This window comes from Lactuca virosa, chromosome 4 (genome assembly GCF_052849685.1).
Source record: "Lactuca virosa cultivar CGN04683 chromosome 4, Lactuca_virosa_CGN04683_v6, whole genome shotgun sequence".
Lineage (NCBI taxonomy): Eukaryota > Viridiplantae > Streptophyta > Magnoliopsida > Asterales > Asteraceae > Lactuca > Lactuca virosa.
Window position 1 is genome coordinate 85,666,397 of NC_136429.1, and position 16,514 is coordinate 85,682,910.

General features: G+C 32.5%; 2 protein-coding genes across 3 annotated transcripts; one reads left to right on the plus strand and one right to left on the minus strand.

The window, feature by feature from the left end:
- The first annotated feature begins 273 nt into the window (after nt 1-273).
- EMB2411 (DNA replication helicase) lies at nt 274-8,432 on the plus strand. Its single transcript, XM_079043126.1, has 34 exons — nt 274-772; nt 1,284-1,451; nt 1,538-1,753; nt 1,842-1,904; nt 1,991-2,182; nt 2,273-2,323; nt 2,412-2,473; nt 2,599-2,731; nt 2,836-2,946; nt 3,049-3,145; nt 3,234-3,316; nt 3,422-3,487; nt 3,623-3,778; nt 3,860-3,915; nt 4,001-4,058; nt 4,134-4,244; nt 4,328-4,384; nt 4,484-4,618; nt 4,714-4,935; nt 5,011-5,085; nt 5,160-5,281; nt 5,381-5,453; nt 5,521-5,625; nt 5,768-5,935; nt 6,021-6,090; nt 6,184-6,335; nt 6,411-6,488; nt 6,807-6,899; nt 6,989-7,126; nt 7,337-7,376; nt 7,467-7,540; nt 7,631-7,765; nt 7,854-7,973; nt 8,105-8,432. The coding sequence occupies exons 1-34, from the start codon at nt 323-325 to the stop codon at nt 8,294-8,296; spliced, it is 4,122 nt and encodes a 1,373-aa protein (XP_078899252.1). The 5' UTR covers nt 274-322; the 3' UTR covers nt 8,297-8,432.
- A 2,791-nt stretch (nt 8,433-11,223) lies between these two features.
- Nucleotides 11,224-15,327, minus strand: LOC145106081 (nucleotide pyrophosphatase/phosphodiesterase-like). Of its 2 annotated transcripts, XM_079043128.1 has the most exons (13): nt 15,142-15,327; nt 14,563-14,892; nt 14,304-14,395; nt 14,165-14,225; nt 13,940-14,062; nt 13,757-13,849; nt 13,348-13,474; nt 13,190-13,271; nt 12,691-12,823; nt 12,409-12,614; nt 12,202-12,327; nt 11,820-12,129; nt 11,224-11,709 (listed from the first exon to the last, which is right to left on the minus strand). In XM_079043128.1, the coding sequence occupies exons 2-13, from the start codon at nt 14,800-14,802 to the stop codon at nt 11,404-11,406; spliced, it is 1,899 nt and encodes a 632-aa protein (XP_078899254.1). In that variant the 5' UTR covers nt 14,803-14,892; nt 15,142-15,327; the 3' UTR covers nt 11,224-11,403. The 2 variants fall into 2 exon arrangements, with proteins under 2 accessions (XP_078899254.1, XP_078899253.1); XM_079043127.1 differs by having other exon boundaries at nt 14,563-15,327.
- Between the last annotated feature and the right edge of the window lie 1,187 nt (nt 15,328-16,514).

Genomic DNA, 16,514 nt, shown 5'->3' on the forward strand with positions numbered 1-16,514 from the left:
TACTCACATAAAAGTATTGAAAAAACTGATTAGTTTTTTCAGTTAAATCACATTTTTTATTAAATCTGTAACATTAATTAATAATTATATTGTGACATTGTTCGAATTGTTTTTCTGGAATAGTCGTTACTTCTTTTTTTTACCAACATAGTATTATTTATGGACTTAGAGGGGCAATTACGACAAATCATACACCTTCCCTTCCCTCCCAAAACGAGCAATTAAAATTCCTTTTCTTTTATTTCTGGCGGGAACTCCATTTTTATTCATCAATCACAATCGCACTCTAATTTTCTCTCTCGGTACACGAGTTCTTCAAGAAATGCCGCCGAGGAAGAAAGCCGCCTCCTCCACCGGAGGGTCGAAGAAATCAAATCAAATTCAACACCAATCCTCTGAAAAACCCTCCAAATTTGGCATCCAACATTTCTTCGAACGCCACACTCAAAACTCTTTATCTCAAAACCCTCAAAAACAGCAACCCGCCATTGCAAAAGTATCCTCAGTTGATGTCGGGCCGGATCCAGTAAGACTAAACGAACCGGTTGCCAGTACGACTGCTGCTGGTAGTTCCGATTCCCTGATAAACCCTAGGAATGATTTGGGTTCGGGGGATGCCAATAAAGAAGGTAACAAAAATGCTTCTCAAAGTACACCTATTGAGGAGCTTATATCGGTTGTTAGGAGTGATGCTAGTGGAAATCAGTTGGAGGTTTCACCCGAGTTCTGCAAATCTGTTTCTCGCAAACGAATAAAGTTTTCCCCTGGGATGGTAAGATTCTAGTAACTCTGCTCCACAACTCAACACCCTTTGCAAGATTTGCATAGAAGTCTTTCACTTCCAATTTTTTTGGGCATTGCAATACCCTCTTTACAGACATTTACAATTTTTATTGTTTATTAACCACATTCAGATATGGATCCTTTTTGGTCCTGTATGAACAAATAACATTATGAGTGTAGCCTTTTATTGTACAATTCCCCCATCGTTTAGCTTGACACCTGTTTCATTGCATTTCTTCTGCTAAAAAAATTAAGATATATTCAACTCTTGGAAATAAAGGAACTTAAGAATTGGATTTGTTGCTTTGGAATCTTTTGTAGACATCTACATAGATAAAATTTACAAAAAAACATGCATTTGGGGTTGTGATGGGAATGAGCAGTAACATTGATTATGCGGGAAAAAATATATTCCTCTTTTACTTTTTTACTTGGTATGTTTTCTTGAATATAACTTGAGACGTGACGTGTTTTCTTTGTATTGTCCCATATTATGACAGTTGATAGACCAAAGCCAGGATGATGGAGGTGATGAGGTCACATGGAGGATTTCACCAGTAAATGAGCGACTTCATGCATTAACAAAGAATTTAGTGGATGTGCGAAAAGTATTAGGAGAATCTTCAAGGTTCAACATCATGAAATTCAAACAAAGTTCTGATAACAAGGCATGTGAAATGTTTCTTTGGTGATGACACTTAACTTGTACTAAATTTCTGCCACTTTCTGACATTTCTAAATGTTTGAAATGCAGTTATCTCCTTGCTCAGCTGTCAAGCTAGAAAGATTGCTTTCTTCTCCTCCTTTGAAAGGGGCTGAAAATTCATTGAAGTTCATAAAAGGGATAAATTTGGAAAAACGTAACCTTGAGCAAGATTTGATTTCATATGGTAGTAATGAGAAAGCAATTGATAAGCATAATGTGGACTTTAGGAGTCCTTTTAAGACTCCACCATCATGCCACGATAAGGTTATCTATCTCTTTTCTTTTTCATGATTCTCTATCTCTTTTTTTTTACAATTTTATTCTTTGACTAATTTTAATGAATGAAATACAGAATGCTGATAGTGTTGATACTAATGGAGAATCAACTCAGTTGGGTTCAAAGCAACACAAAAAGGTTCTACTTTTATCATTATGCAACCTTGTTTAAACCAATTGTAATATGGTATTAATATAGTACTCATGTGCTGTTTGTTTCTTTAGGCATTGCTAGAACTTCTAGATCAAGTAGAAGATGTAATATGTGTTGAAGATCAAGTATGTACAGACACCAAAACTTCATTAAAATCATATCAAAATAAACACAATAATCGAATACATGTGGAAAGAACAACAATGGGTTCAACAGAAAAGGTCAAGATAGAGCCTTTTAATGTCTATTTTCTTGTTTTTGAGGTATGTTTCACAGTTTTATCTACTTATTACTTTCGTTACAATAATAGAAGCCACTGGTGATCTGTTATGCTGCATCATTCTGTATTTTAGGTATCAGAGAAACAGTTTGTTGGATCAAATGGCTCCCAGTGCTCTTCAAAGGTTTGATTCTAAAATATTTTTTTTTGTAAATTTGTAATCCATTGTATTATAAATCTATTATAATATATTAATATGTTGTTATTCTCAGGTTTTAAGGCTACTGAATGAGCAATGTGGAGAAGAACGGTCTGTTTGTTTGTCAGATGAGTGGTATAAATTTCATTCTTTGAACATACAATAGGAAATTTGTTGTCTTTTTTTGATTTTTGAATATATCTCCACTTCTGATTCAAAATTCGGGTTTTGGATAAGTATTTGATATATAATTTTTACAGGTTTTATAGTGTGATAGCACCTGGTGATACTGTACATGTTATTGGTGAATTCAATGATGAGGGAAAATGTGATGTGAATCATGACAAAGGTTATTTAATTGTTCACCCTGATATATTAGTGTCTGGAACTCGGGTAATTTTTATCATTTTCATTATATGATTTATATTTTATATCTTATCTATTAATCATATTTTACTTCATTATATCTTGTCTACCAATAATTGCCATGGTGGCAGGTAGCTGGTAGTTTCAGCTGTCCACGTCGCACTGTTCTTGATGAGAGATTAAAGAGCAATGAACAGTCAGCTGCAGCACTACTTGGGACCTTACTTCATCAACTATTTCAGGTCTTTATAACTTATAATCTCCATTAGTTGAAACTGAAATTCCCATTTTGTTTTCATTGCATTTGTGTTTTTTAGCTGAATGGAACTTCATTTTTGTGATAGGCTGGACTTGTTAAAGAAACTCCAAGCAAAGTGTTCCTTGAGGAGTATGCAAGAATCTTGCTTCAGAAGAATTACGAGAGTTTGTATGCTTGTGGAGGTGAATATCTATTAAAATTCACTGGAATTAGTTTATTCAGAATTGTCAACTATGTGAACTGAACTTCTCTTTTAATGGTGATTTACAGTATATGAAGGTGATGTTCACAAGACCATGATTGAGGCAATCCCAAAGTTATTAAATTGGATCTTACTCTTTCGCGATTCACAGGTGTCAAAAGATTTAGTTTTAATTTTGTCATCCATGTTATGAAATAAGAGCCTTCTTTAATTTATACATTTTGTACTCATATATTGATGCTATAAACTTGTGTAGGGCCCTATGAATCCTAATGTTGATTTTGGCTCTAGTGATGGACTTAAGAAGATGAAAATAACTGAGGTAGGTATCTCATGCAGTCTCATTTGTTTTGTGAATAACTACATTTGTTTATGCATAAGTTGAGATTCAATTGCTTAACCATAGCTGCATTGATTAGGTTAACAAGTGCTTTAAAGGCATTTTTTCTGTATTCAGGTTGTTGATATTGAGGAAATGGCATGGGCTCCAAAATACGGATTGAAAGGAGTCATAGATGCATCTATGCGTGTAAAAGTTACTTCCAAAACTAATGAAACCAGTGATTTCATCATGCCTCTAGAATTCAAAACTGGAAAAGCAACAAATGGGCAGGTATTTTTCATCAAGATTCTTTATAAAATATCTTACACCATTTCTGTTGTATCACTTCATTTCTACCTTGTTATAATGCAGGCAGCCATGGAACATAGTGCTCAAGTCATGTTGTACACTCTCCTCATGTCTGAAAGGTGTTCTATATTTATATTATAACAAAATTAGTAATTGTTAACTCTGTGAATTTCTTATATGTTCTTCTTGTTTACTTCCTTTCAGGTACAAAAAGAATATAGATCATGGTCTACTATACTATCTCCACACAGATCAAACACAGGTAAAAAAACATCACATAAAATGTTTCTTATATTTTGTACCCAAAATGTTTCTCAATTTATTTACTTTTGTAAAGGGAATTGCTGTTAAAAGATCCGATTTAGTGGGGCTAATTATGAGGCGTAATGAACTTGCAAGTGATATTTTGAAAGCATCAATGGTGCAACAGCTTCCACCAATGTTGCAGGTTTTTAGTTATCCATTATCCTATCAATTTAAAATTATGTGAGGCTTTACTTTTTAAGTAAATAAATGGTTTATATGTTTCAGGTCCCAAACATGTGCAAAAGTTGCAGACACCTTAATGCTTGTACAGTCTACCATAAGGTACAGTGTGCTAACATACACCTTGCATTTTCTTCACCATTAGCTCAAAATAGTTACAAATTTGAAGTTTTTTAAACAAGTTGTGTTTATATTTTGAAGGCACACAATGGAAGTGTTGAGGGAAGTGGATTAGGTGATGTTTACACTTCACTTGTGAGCCATTTGACAACTGCTCATTGTATCTTTCTTAAGAAATGGGAAAGGTTGATTGATTTAGAAGCAAATGAACTGGAGGTATAAAATATAAATACAAACAGTCCCTAACTTTATATATATTTTTTTCTTGTTTGAATATGTTTTCCTGTTTTTTATATTTTTGTTATCTCCAGGTTGTGAAGAAAGATATGTGGGGCTCACAAAGTTTGAAAAGTCAACATTCAAGTACATGTCTACCCTCCATTGTTCTTGACACTTCAGATCAAATTCCACTGAAAAACTTCACTCAAGGAAACCGATTTGTTTATCGCTTTGTAAGGCATGATGTGGATGATTCAAATCTTTCATCTTCAGGGAATGATTTGGAATGCTCTCTTAAAACCGGGGACTATGTGGTAATTTATAGACCTCAATTGCTTTTTCCTTTTACAAACTAATAGATTAATAACTTCATCTTTACTTGTTCTTAGATCTTGAGCACTGATCCTGAACGTCTTGTGGTTGCAAGAGGTGTCATAATGGACATCACTCACACCAATGTCACTGTATGTTTGTTTATTTCAATACTTTTTAGTTTCTTTTTACAAAAAATAAAAACTTTTTTAAATGCACAAAATAGGCTTCTTTCTTAAAGCGCTTAAGGCTTCCAGGGAGTAGTCCTTCTAGAATCATCCATGATCTTTGTCAAGAGGTTTGGCGGATTGATAAAGATGAATTTACAGCATCATTTGCAACAATGAGGTTCTTAATTATTAATTTCAACTTGCAAATGTGAAATGTCTATGTTATCTTATGAATCATGTAGTGTATAGTTTTTGACCTTGTATTGTTTGTCTTAAGGTTCAACCTCATTCAAATGTTTCTACAAGATGATAGGAGTTCACATCTTCGAAGCATGATTGTGGACCTTCATGTGAGTATGAAAAAATTCTTCAAATTGTATTTTTAGGTATTTGTATTCTCATGTATATTTTGTGTAGGCTCCTCGATATGATGGTGGTTGTATATTCAGTCAAGATCCTGCTGTATCATACATTTGGTCAGAGAAGACTTTAAATGATGATCAACGCAAAGCAATACTAAAGGTTAGGAATCCATCACTAGTTAGGTAGTATTTGGTTTGAGGGAATGGAATGGAATGGAATGGTTGATTCCATTGGAATGAAAGAAGCTGTTTGTTTGTTTTGCCTGATTTAGTTATGAATTTTGTTTTTTGTAATTTTTCAGATACTTACTGCTAAGGATTATACACTTATCCTAGGAATGCCAGGCACAGGGAAGACTTCCACCATGGTTCATGCTGTGAAGGCATTGTTGATGAGAGGTGCCACCATTTTGCTCACTTCTTACACAAACTCAGCTGTTGATAATTTACTTATCAAATTAAAATCTCAGGTCTTTTCAAATCCTCAACCATTCTTCAACATTTATACATTTTAAAATTGTTCAAAAACTGAACCTAAATCATCAACTACTTCAGGGCATTGATTTTATACGTATTGGTAGAGAAGAAGCTGTGCATGAGGAAATCCGTGGCCATTGCATTAATGGTTGGATTTACTTCAAGATTTCAGAAAAATAAAAGCCTAACTTGTTTATCAGTTGAATTATATAAATTGAAATTATATTGATCATTTTTACAGCTGCTGATATGCAAAGCACCAAAGATATTAAGGTGAGATTGGATGAAGCCAAAGTGGTTGCAGTTACATGCTTAGGGATTACCAGCCCTTTGCTTTGTGACAAGAAATTTGATGTATGCATTATGGATGAAGCTGGACAAATCACACTTCCAGTATGTTGTTATATAACTCTTTTTGACATTTTCTTGTTCTTATTTTCTTTAAGGTTAATGGGATTTTTTTGCTAGGTTTCATTGGGTCCTTTGATGTTTGCATCAATGTTTGTACTTGTGGGAGATCATTATCAATTACCCCCACTTGTTCAGGTACTTATTTTGTATTTTAGAGTAAATTACATTTTTGGTCCCTAAGTATAGCTGATTTTACAATTTTGATCCCAAATTTTTTTCTATTGCAATGTTGGTTTGGTCCTCATTGGAGGTTTTTGCAATGTTTTTGGTTCCTGTTCCAACTTAAATGACTATTTTGTGTATAGCTGATTTTTTGAAATTATGGTCCCAAAATACAGTCATTTTCTTGGAACAAGGACCAAAATTGCAAAAAACTGTTATAATCAGGGACCAAAATGTAATTTACTCATATATAATATAACTAAGGGTTATTTATTTATTTATATATTCCAGAGTACTGAAGCTAGGGAAAATGGAATGGGTGTAAGTCTCTTTTGCAGACTTTCAGAAGCACATCCCCAAGCCATTTCAGCTTTGCAAAGCCAGGTGTGGTGTTATATTATATTAACTTCTTTTTATAGCTTAAAATAATATTTAATTTTTATGTTATTTGATAAATGTATTTGTAATTGCAGTATCGTATGTGTGCACCCATTATGGAGCTATCCAATGCTTTGATATATGGTGATAGGTTACGTTGTGGTTCTCCTGATGTAGCAAATGCAAAACTTGAGTATACAACTTCTACTTCTTCTTCTTCATGGCTTAAGAAGGTAATAAAAAAATAACTATGCACTTTTATTTCTTCCTAAATCCTACCCTATTACAGCATTATAATTGGGTCGAGTTTTCAAAGTACAACGTCTTAATACAAAATAAATATAAAGTAATGAAAGTACAATTCTTACACTTTCATTATTTTTATTTTAGATCTTTGTTTCAAATAATAACATATAACTTTGAACTTCACTATTAATGTTCAGGTTCTGGATCCAGTCAGACAAGTAATATTCATTAATACAGGTTTGTATAGATAGTCATATTCCCATCATTCTTCATTTTGTTAATTCTTACATTACACAGCTGCTTACAAATACTTGTTCATGTTCACAGATCTTTTGCCTGCTTTAGAGGTTAAAGAATTCAAGACAGTAAATAATCCACTTGAAGCATACATAATCACAGAGGTATAAATATAATGCAAATGTGTCACAAAAAAAATTAATTAAACAAATCTTGTGAATCACAATGAATATTACCATCTGTCTTTTTTGCAGATAACTGTGAAATTGACTTGTCAAGGCATCAAGGGGGAAGATATTGGTGTTATAACTCCTTACAATTCTCAGGCCAATCTCATTAAACAGTATCTTCCAAAATCAGTGGAGATACATACCATTGACAAATACCAGGTAACAAACACATTATTATATAATAATCTTTTTGGCATCTACTTAAAAGAAAGTCTCATGATTTGTAATTGTATTTCCCATAATGTAGGGAAGGGATAAAGACTGTATATTGGTGTCATTTGTAAGGTCAAGCAATAATCCAAAGAATTGCAAATCTTCACTACTTGGGGATTGGCACAGGATCAATGTGGCCCTTACACGTGCCAAGGTTACCAATCTACTTTAATTCTTGACACTTGATACTATTTTGTGCATAAAATGGGATGCTTAATTTTGTCTTTTGTTTTTAAATATAAAAGTGTGCATAATTTTAATGGTTTTTTTTTATTTGGGTGGCAGAAAAAGCTGATTATGGTTGGGTCATATAGAACACTGTCGTATGTTCCAATACTGAAGCTTTTGATGGAGAAAGTAGAAGAATCTTCTTCCTCTTCCTCTTCCATGTTGAATGTAAATAAAATGGACATTGATATAAATATTAACAACCAAAAAGGAGAGCCACAGCTCAAGAGGTGCTCTCAGTTAAGATGACTGTAGATTATTATTATTGTTAATTTGTATTTTGTACCCATTAATTACACTTGCACTTGTTTGTACAATGGAAACTGGTTAATACAAAATAAATTATCAGGAATATGATGAAAACATTAAATTGTTTTTGATCAAATCGGATTTTAGTGCCATGTCTTGAAATTATTCATGAAGGAAGGAATCATTACAGTTAGACTCTCTAAGATTTAAAGCAAAGCTTGTCCTTTTTGAGGCTTTATCTGAAGCAAAGTTTATAGTGAGAAACACAAACAAACCGGGTATTCACAGTGTATAGAAATTAATTTTCTTGAAATCAGTCGATCACATTTGACAATTTTGGTTTTTTTGATGATTAATAAATGAAAAAACTGATTTAAAATTGACTATTAGTGGTAACAAACCAAAATAAACAAACCAAAATAAGCACAAGTTAGGCCTTGTTTGATTTGTTGCTGACCCAGTCGAGTCAGACCTATTTGGCTGATTCGGTCAGCTGAGTACGTTTGATATCTTCCTCACCTGCATCTTACTCGGTTAGCAATGGCTGACTGGGTCATCTAGAAAAAACTTGCTGATTGATCTCGATTGATTATTCACTGCAAAATCATGATTCTCATTGAAACGATTAATTGGTTGTATTCGTGCTCAATCTGATAAGGATTCATTCTTGCTTCCTATTCGTTCGAGCCTAACATCTTGATCCTACTTTAATCCCTTAAAAGTATCAATCTTAATTTGTTACTGATATCATTTTATTTTCAGAAATTGATTACTTTGTATCAATTGTGATTAGAATCACTGATTAATGATCGAGGAACTGTTTTGATCTGGAACTCTATTTGAAGAAAAATGATTATATGAAATCGATGATAATTTTGACGATTTTTACTAGAAAAACAATCGATGTTCATGGAGATTTGATTGTGTTGTGTTTGATCTGAAAAATTATTGGAAGATTGATTTTAGATGTTTATTAAAGGAGATGATGTCGTTGATAACGAAGACATATGGATTCCAAAATGGTTGTGATTTATGGATTTAGTGAAATGTCAAGTCCAAATAGAATTGAAAAGTCAAAATTTGGTTCTTGATGCATATGAACCGAAAGTGAAGGAACTTTAGTGAACAAAACCAAAAGATGAAACAAAAGGGTCCTACTAAAAACACCATTTTATTTTTTTCATAGCCCTAATCATTATACTTAATAATAATTGTTCTTACTTTATTAGTGTTTAATCATTATTAAATATATTATTTAGCAATTACATTTTTATTACCAAGTAATTTATTATATTACTTTTTGGTTATTTAAATATTTAATTTCAAACTTATTTTTATTACACATATTATGAGTTAAGGCGGCATTTTGGTAAAGTTTCGCGGCAGGTACAAGCCTTGGAGTCATGACGAACTTTTAGAACCTTGATATATATATATATATATATATATATATATATATATATATATATATATATATATATATATATTATTAACTATGTACAGTTAAAATATGTTATAAAGTATAACATAGTTAATATATAAAAACTAGTTATAAATTAGTGTTTAATCATTATTAAATATATTATTTAGCAATTACATTTTTATTACCAAGTAATTTATTATATTACTTTTTGGTTATTTAAATATTTAATTTCAAACTTATTTTTATTACACATATTATGAGTTAAGGCGGCATTTTGGTAAAGTTTCGCGGCAGGTACAAGCCTTGGAGTCATGACGAACTTTTAGAACCTTGATATATATATATATATATATATATATATATATATATATATATATATATATATATATATATTATTAACTATGTACAGTTAAAATATGTTATAAAGTATAACATAGTTAATATATAAAAACTAGTTATAAAAGGACATTACAAATAAAAGTAGCAGCGATATAAGAAAAAACAAAAGAGAATTATACTATTAGAAAAAGTGGGTAAACAGTCTCATAAGAAAAAAAAATTAGATAAAAAAAAAAGCAGCGGAGTCATGAATGTTCCCAATAAGAATTAGTCAAAATTTTAGATTTTAAAGAATTCTATGGCTAAAACTAGATAGGTGTGTAGAGAAAAATACCCAAAACAAAAACGAAGGCAGTATCGGAACCGAAAGTCAAAATTGATGATTATGTCATTGACAAATGTTCTTAATGAATTATTTGAAGACCATTGACATGGAGGGGGAGTTCTTCAAACAAACTTTTTTCTCTTTCAAAAAAACTTCATAACTTTGTGATGATTTAAATTAGTTGAATATTTATGTTTTAAGATGTTGGTTTGGAACGAATGTGAGGTAATATTTTTATAACAAATACTAGTATGACAATAGTATTTTTTTATAATTATTCAGCAACTTCATCTATCACTGTATAGAGCATCATGGTAAAATGGTCATTTTGCATCAGTCAACATATTCAGTCAGATGTACAATCAAACAACATGGTTTCTTACCCGGTCAAAATTTATTAGGCATACAGACATTTCCCAGACAGCACTTTCTCAGTCAGCAACTATCAAACGAGACCTTATTTTGTCCAATCACTCAAATTACCAAAACACAATAAACTAAATACTTTATAAATAAACACCATCACATACCCCCTAAACGTGTGAACCATATAAATCATGTGGGATCTCTAACTTTTCCTTCACATCTTTATTGTGTGTTTATTGTAAGAAAAACCCTAACAAAACTTGCATGTTATATCAATGATTTTGAATGAAGTGACCATCCTCTCCATGAAAGTAGTATAGCTACTAGAAAGTGTATGAGGACACCAAGTATCTCGAAAATGATTAGGGTTGTTGTATCATGTTTATTAAAAGAAAACTAATACCGATGAAAAGTATGATGTGCATGTGTGTACTTAAATTAACCAAAGAGTACAAGGAAACAAATACTTCCAAGTGAAGTCAAATAGGCTTTTTTTTTAATAGAGAAAAGTTTATAAGCAACTAGCAAGACACTACTAGGGTGTGCATAAGCAAGTTACATCGACACATAAACGACCTCTAAGGAGCTACAAAATCTAAAAAATTTACATCTATTTTTTGACCAGGTTAACTTATATTTTTGACATACCATTTACTAAATTGCCAAGGTGGTAGCTTCACATCCATCATGCACACATGCCAAAACATCTCTATAATCCCTTGAGATTGTAAAGTTATCATAAACCAAACCATCCCTACTCTTCTTGTACTCAAATAGGAGTGAAGAGTGGTTAAACGCTGTTAGTTTCACAAATCCCCAATCCCGATCTTTATACAAACTCCAATACGTATTAATCTCTGTAAAATCCGACAAATGCCCTCCTCCTCCACCAACAACAACATGGATTGTCCCTCTCACAGTTCCAGAATAATGAGACGTTTCCAAGTTTACACATTGATTCTACACCAAAAAAAATAAGTTAGTAACATTTTTCTACATTCTCTACACCAATAAGAGGTTGGAATCAGTCAACACTAAATGGTTCAGTTTTATCAAACAACAGTTATTACCTGGTAAATAGGACAAGTTCTTTCATAATTATGGACATGCCCATATAATGCAATGTCCACCTTGTATTTCTGCCATAACTTCTGCAAGTTTGCACGTCCCATGGGCTCTTCAAAGGCACCCGCATTGGCTAACCAATTGTTGGAAGAATAGCCAAGAACACGGTGAGCAGCAAAAATCAGCCATGGCTGTTTTTGCCTGTCAACTGATGCAAAACATTTCTCCAACCATGCATACTGTTCTGAACCCTCTCTCCAATCATGCTCTGAATCCGCTATACAAAAGTGAAACATCCCATAATCCGTTGAGTACCTGTAAATAGTAATAATATCAACAACAATCTTTAGAAATTAAGAACTTAATTGGTTAAGACAATATTTTTACCAAAATTTAGCTCTGTTATCTGCTGGAACATAGTACATGGTCTGGGCAGGCACGCCACATTCCCCACCTGAATCACGTGTGTCATAGAAAGATCCAGAATTGGGAAAATCACGTTCATGGTTCCCACTGGAATAAAAATAATTTTGTTAATTTATTATTTGTTTGGAAATTAGAAAAAGTAGTTAGAAAATAGAAATCCATCCGAACCTCGCAATCATGTATGGCTTTATTGATGAAATGGGTTCGATTTGTGCTATGAACTGATCCCATTGTGAGAGAAATCCATTTGCATATGACAAATCTCCTATATGGAAGACTATATCATAGTTGTCAAGGTCATTGACTAATTCATCTGTAGTAACAAGTGATCCTGGCTGATAAGTGGCATACTCATTTGATCCATCACGTTCTGCCTAATAAAACATAAACTTGTACTTTAGTTGTGATTATGATATTTGTCATATTGAATGATTTTTTAAGTGCTAATACCTTTCCCATGTCTCCAAATATAATAACACGTTGTAATGAGTCTTGTCCTGGATATGGAGATGATTTGAATGTATATGTTTTACTCCAAATAATCGATCCGTTTAAAAGCATATGCCCCATTCTGTAATCGTATCTGAAAAAGTTGACCCAGTCACAATTTTTTATTTTTTGTTTTCTTTTGAGTGCTTAATAAGTTAAGCATTTAATCTGGACAACTATATATGGTTGTTTCTTTTTTACTTAATCTTGACAGAATGACTTTATGGTGAATTTTTTTATTACTCTTATTCAAACAGTTTATTCGGTCACCTTATGCGTACAACAGTTTATCCAGACAGACATCTTTACCCATACAGGACTTAATGAGAAAAAAAAACATCATGTAAGTGTTGTATGGGTAGATGATGTTTGTATGTAGCAAATGTTGTCTATGTACAAAGTCTGTTTCTTTTTTGGACTGAATGAAGTGTCTGAATGTAAGTAAAGGTGGCACACATACATTGTGTTTGGCCACAATTCCTTTAAGGAACTAGTGTGGATAAAACCAGGAGCACGCCATCCAATCGTACGTGCAGGTGGACCTGCATGGTAGTTAAAAAACAAATGTAAAATTTGCAATTTTTAAGGTAAGATGGTCAACTAAGTAGCAATGCATACCACACATGCTGCCACGTGTAAAGGTCAATGTTCCTGCAGAAGAAAGTTGACTTTGACCCTTCCAACCCCACTCTACAACTGGAGTGGCTTCATCAATGTTGTATCCACTGGTCCAAGTTACTGTCATCTGTAACAACCACCAATCATAACACATTGTTTTTTGGCTTAACGAGCTTAATTGGTTAAGCACTTCATTTAGAAAGCTATACATGGTTCATGGTTGTCTTTTTCTTTAATCAAGACAAAATAACTTAACGGGTTAAGCCAAAAAACATTGCTTAATGACATCAATCCTTCACATATTTTCCCTATCAAACTCCTCTCGCGTTAATATTGTTAAAATGTTTTGTGGGAATATAAGGGTAAAATGGTCATTTAGTATTGTTAAGGCAAGAAAGAGGAAATATACCTCATCCCAAGTCTTTCCTTGGGCAAGACGAGGCCATAGAGGGGCCTTGGGGTTTGCAAATGATATGGGATCCGAAACAGCAACCAACTTTGGCTGTAATTAAGAAAACATAATTAATTTCATGCATGGATTGAAGAATTTATATAAAATCAAGAATGTAGTGGAAAGAGTGACTTCACACACATTTTCCAATCCTCCTGTAAATAATGCAAATGCGAAATCTGCACGTTGATTTATAATCTGGAAGCTTAGTGATGCTTTTCCTGTTTGAATATAATCGAAAGTGGAGTGGTTTGCAAACTTATACTGTCACAAAAAAACATATGTCATGTAAATTAAAAGACTACTTATTAACAAACAAATCGCCTTCAAGATTGGAAGTAATTAATTAATGGGGTATCATAGTACCTTAATTGGGGCTGTACATATGAATGGAGTTTCAGAGGAACAGTATTCTGATTCTGATGAGCTGTCACATTCAGAAAAATTATTCATGTTTAAACAAAATGATGTTAATGGGATTATAGGTATTAAAAGATAAGATTACTTGAATTTTGCTGGTGAAAAAACTCCAACCCAGTCAGCTTGAGTTGCTTCAGGGTAATCCAGTTCTACATTCACCCATTCAGTATCATCCCCCTATTACCATATCAATTCCAAAATTTACCCCAAAAAAGAAGGAAAAACAGGTGTTTGAAATTATGAAATCAAGATTCAATTCCTGACCTTGAATTAGCAAACTTACAGAAATAGATGTGGATAAATCTATAACAATTAACAAACTTACTTGGATTTTTAATTTATACCTTAGCCCCCAGAAGGGTAGGGTTAACACGAACAGAAGCTGATGCATGGAGAGCAATAATGGCTTTGTGAAGGGCGATCTTGGCGAGTGGTTGTTCAGCAATGGGATTGGGAGCATGAAGTTGATGATCAAGACTACTACTTACGAGACTAGAGTAAGAGGAAGCATCACAAATTCCATAAACAAAAGCATTTGAAACCAACAAGAAGAGCACAGTGAAGAGATTACTGATTGTTGGCATTTCGTCAAACACTTGGCATGCATACTCTTCAAAATGGAAAGACTTTCTTGTCTATTTATAGCTACTCTTCAAATCAGGAGACTTTCCTGTCTATTTATAAAGATTAACCATATTTTAAGGCAAAGTTAATGATTCCGTTCAAAATTTTGGGTAGATGCCTTGATGGTTCTAGCTTTCATTGATGGAATTTGTGTTCTTTAGATAATAGTTTGTAATAGTATTTTAATAATAAAAATCAGAACACAATAACCGTCGTAATGATCAGACGATGAAGAAGGAAATGCACATCTAATGATTACAAAAAAAAAAAAAAAAAAAACCTTTACAAACCAAACACACCTACTCAAGAAGATTGGATTGTGTTGTCAAAGATCGTGAACCAAATTATTAAAAGAACAAGATAAAGAAAATGTACTCCCCTTCATCCAAATTACAAAATTTTCAAAGAAGTTAGTTTATAGTTATTAGTTGTTCATAACATTTCCATGCTACATGCTACATGCAATATCAAATACAGTATTTTATCTTATACTCTCACAGGATCTGTATGAAGATTTTTTATTTTATTTTAAATTACCCTCATTAATTATTTTTATGTCTTTTTATTATTATTATTATTATTTTAAGAATGAGAATACAATAAAAATAAACGACTTAGATAAGGTCATTTTATAGGTTTGGACCAACACTAAAACATAAACCCAAACTTAAGAATGATTTTGAGAGAACAAATAGATTGAACTTGTAATTTTGTATATTACATGGACCATTCTCGTAATCTATTCTAAAATGAAAAACCACTTGACATATCTTCCTATCTAATAAAAGAAACCTTTCGTGTCCTAAGTGTCAATTTCTCAACCCCGTTTCACATAAATTAAAATATAAAAAATGCCCCTCTTTTGATTTAAAGTCACGGTGCAGTAATTTGAAGGTTTATTCCCAAAATCACGTCGCCTAAATTTTGTAAACTAGATATTAGTTTAAATTTTAAAATTCTCAAATTCCTCATTAAATGGAAACCTTCGATTCCGCCTCTAATAACTATTAATCAGCAAGATTTCTTCAGTTGATAAGAAGAAATCATAGCTTTTATGTGATTACAATTTCAGCTCTTTGACCAATAACGATTGAACTGTTAACGGAAATGGTTTATCCCTAAACTCGCACCACGACGATTATTATTGCTGGTAAGTTCTTCGATTTTTTTTCTGATTTTTTGGATTTATATATGTAATTTTCAGTTTACAAATGTTTAATTTATTATTAGAGTTAACCAATTTCATTTAATTGTTTATAAAAAATGGTATTATGTTTTGGGTTTCATTTGTTGGCATTGATGTTAAGTTAGGTCGAGTTGGTTTTAGTTATCAGTATTTTTATAAGGTTTGAGCATAGTTGTTTATTCTATTGTTTGTTTGTTTAATCTTATATTCTATCCATGGTGCACCACTTTCATTGCTTCTTCAAAATCGAAATGTTATCCTCCACCAAAGAGAAATAAATTGATAGCCTTCATGTGCTGTGCCAATCCATCAAGGATGATGGTGATGATGTAAGTTTTTTTAAGTGCTTCTTCTTTGTATTACAAAACTTGAATGGAGCCCTAATTCTCAAACACGGGGTACGCTCTTGATGGGTTTCTACAAATTGAGCAATGAAGTTTTATAGAAATAGAAGATCGAGGCAAGGTTTAGTTCCAGTCCGTTGTA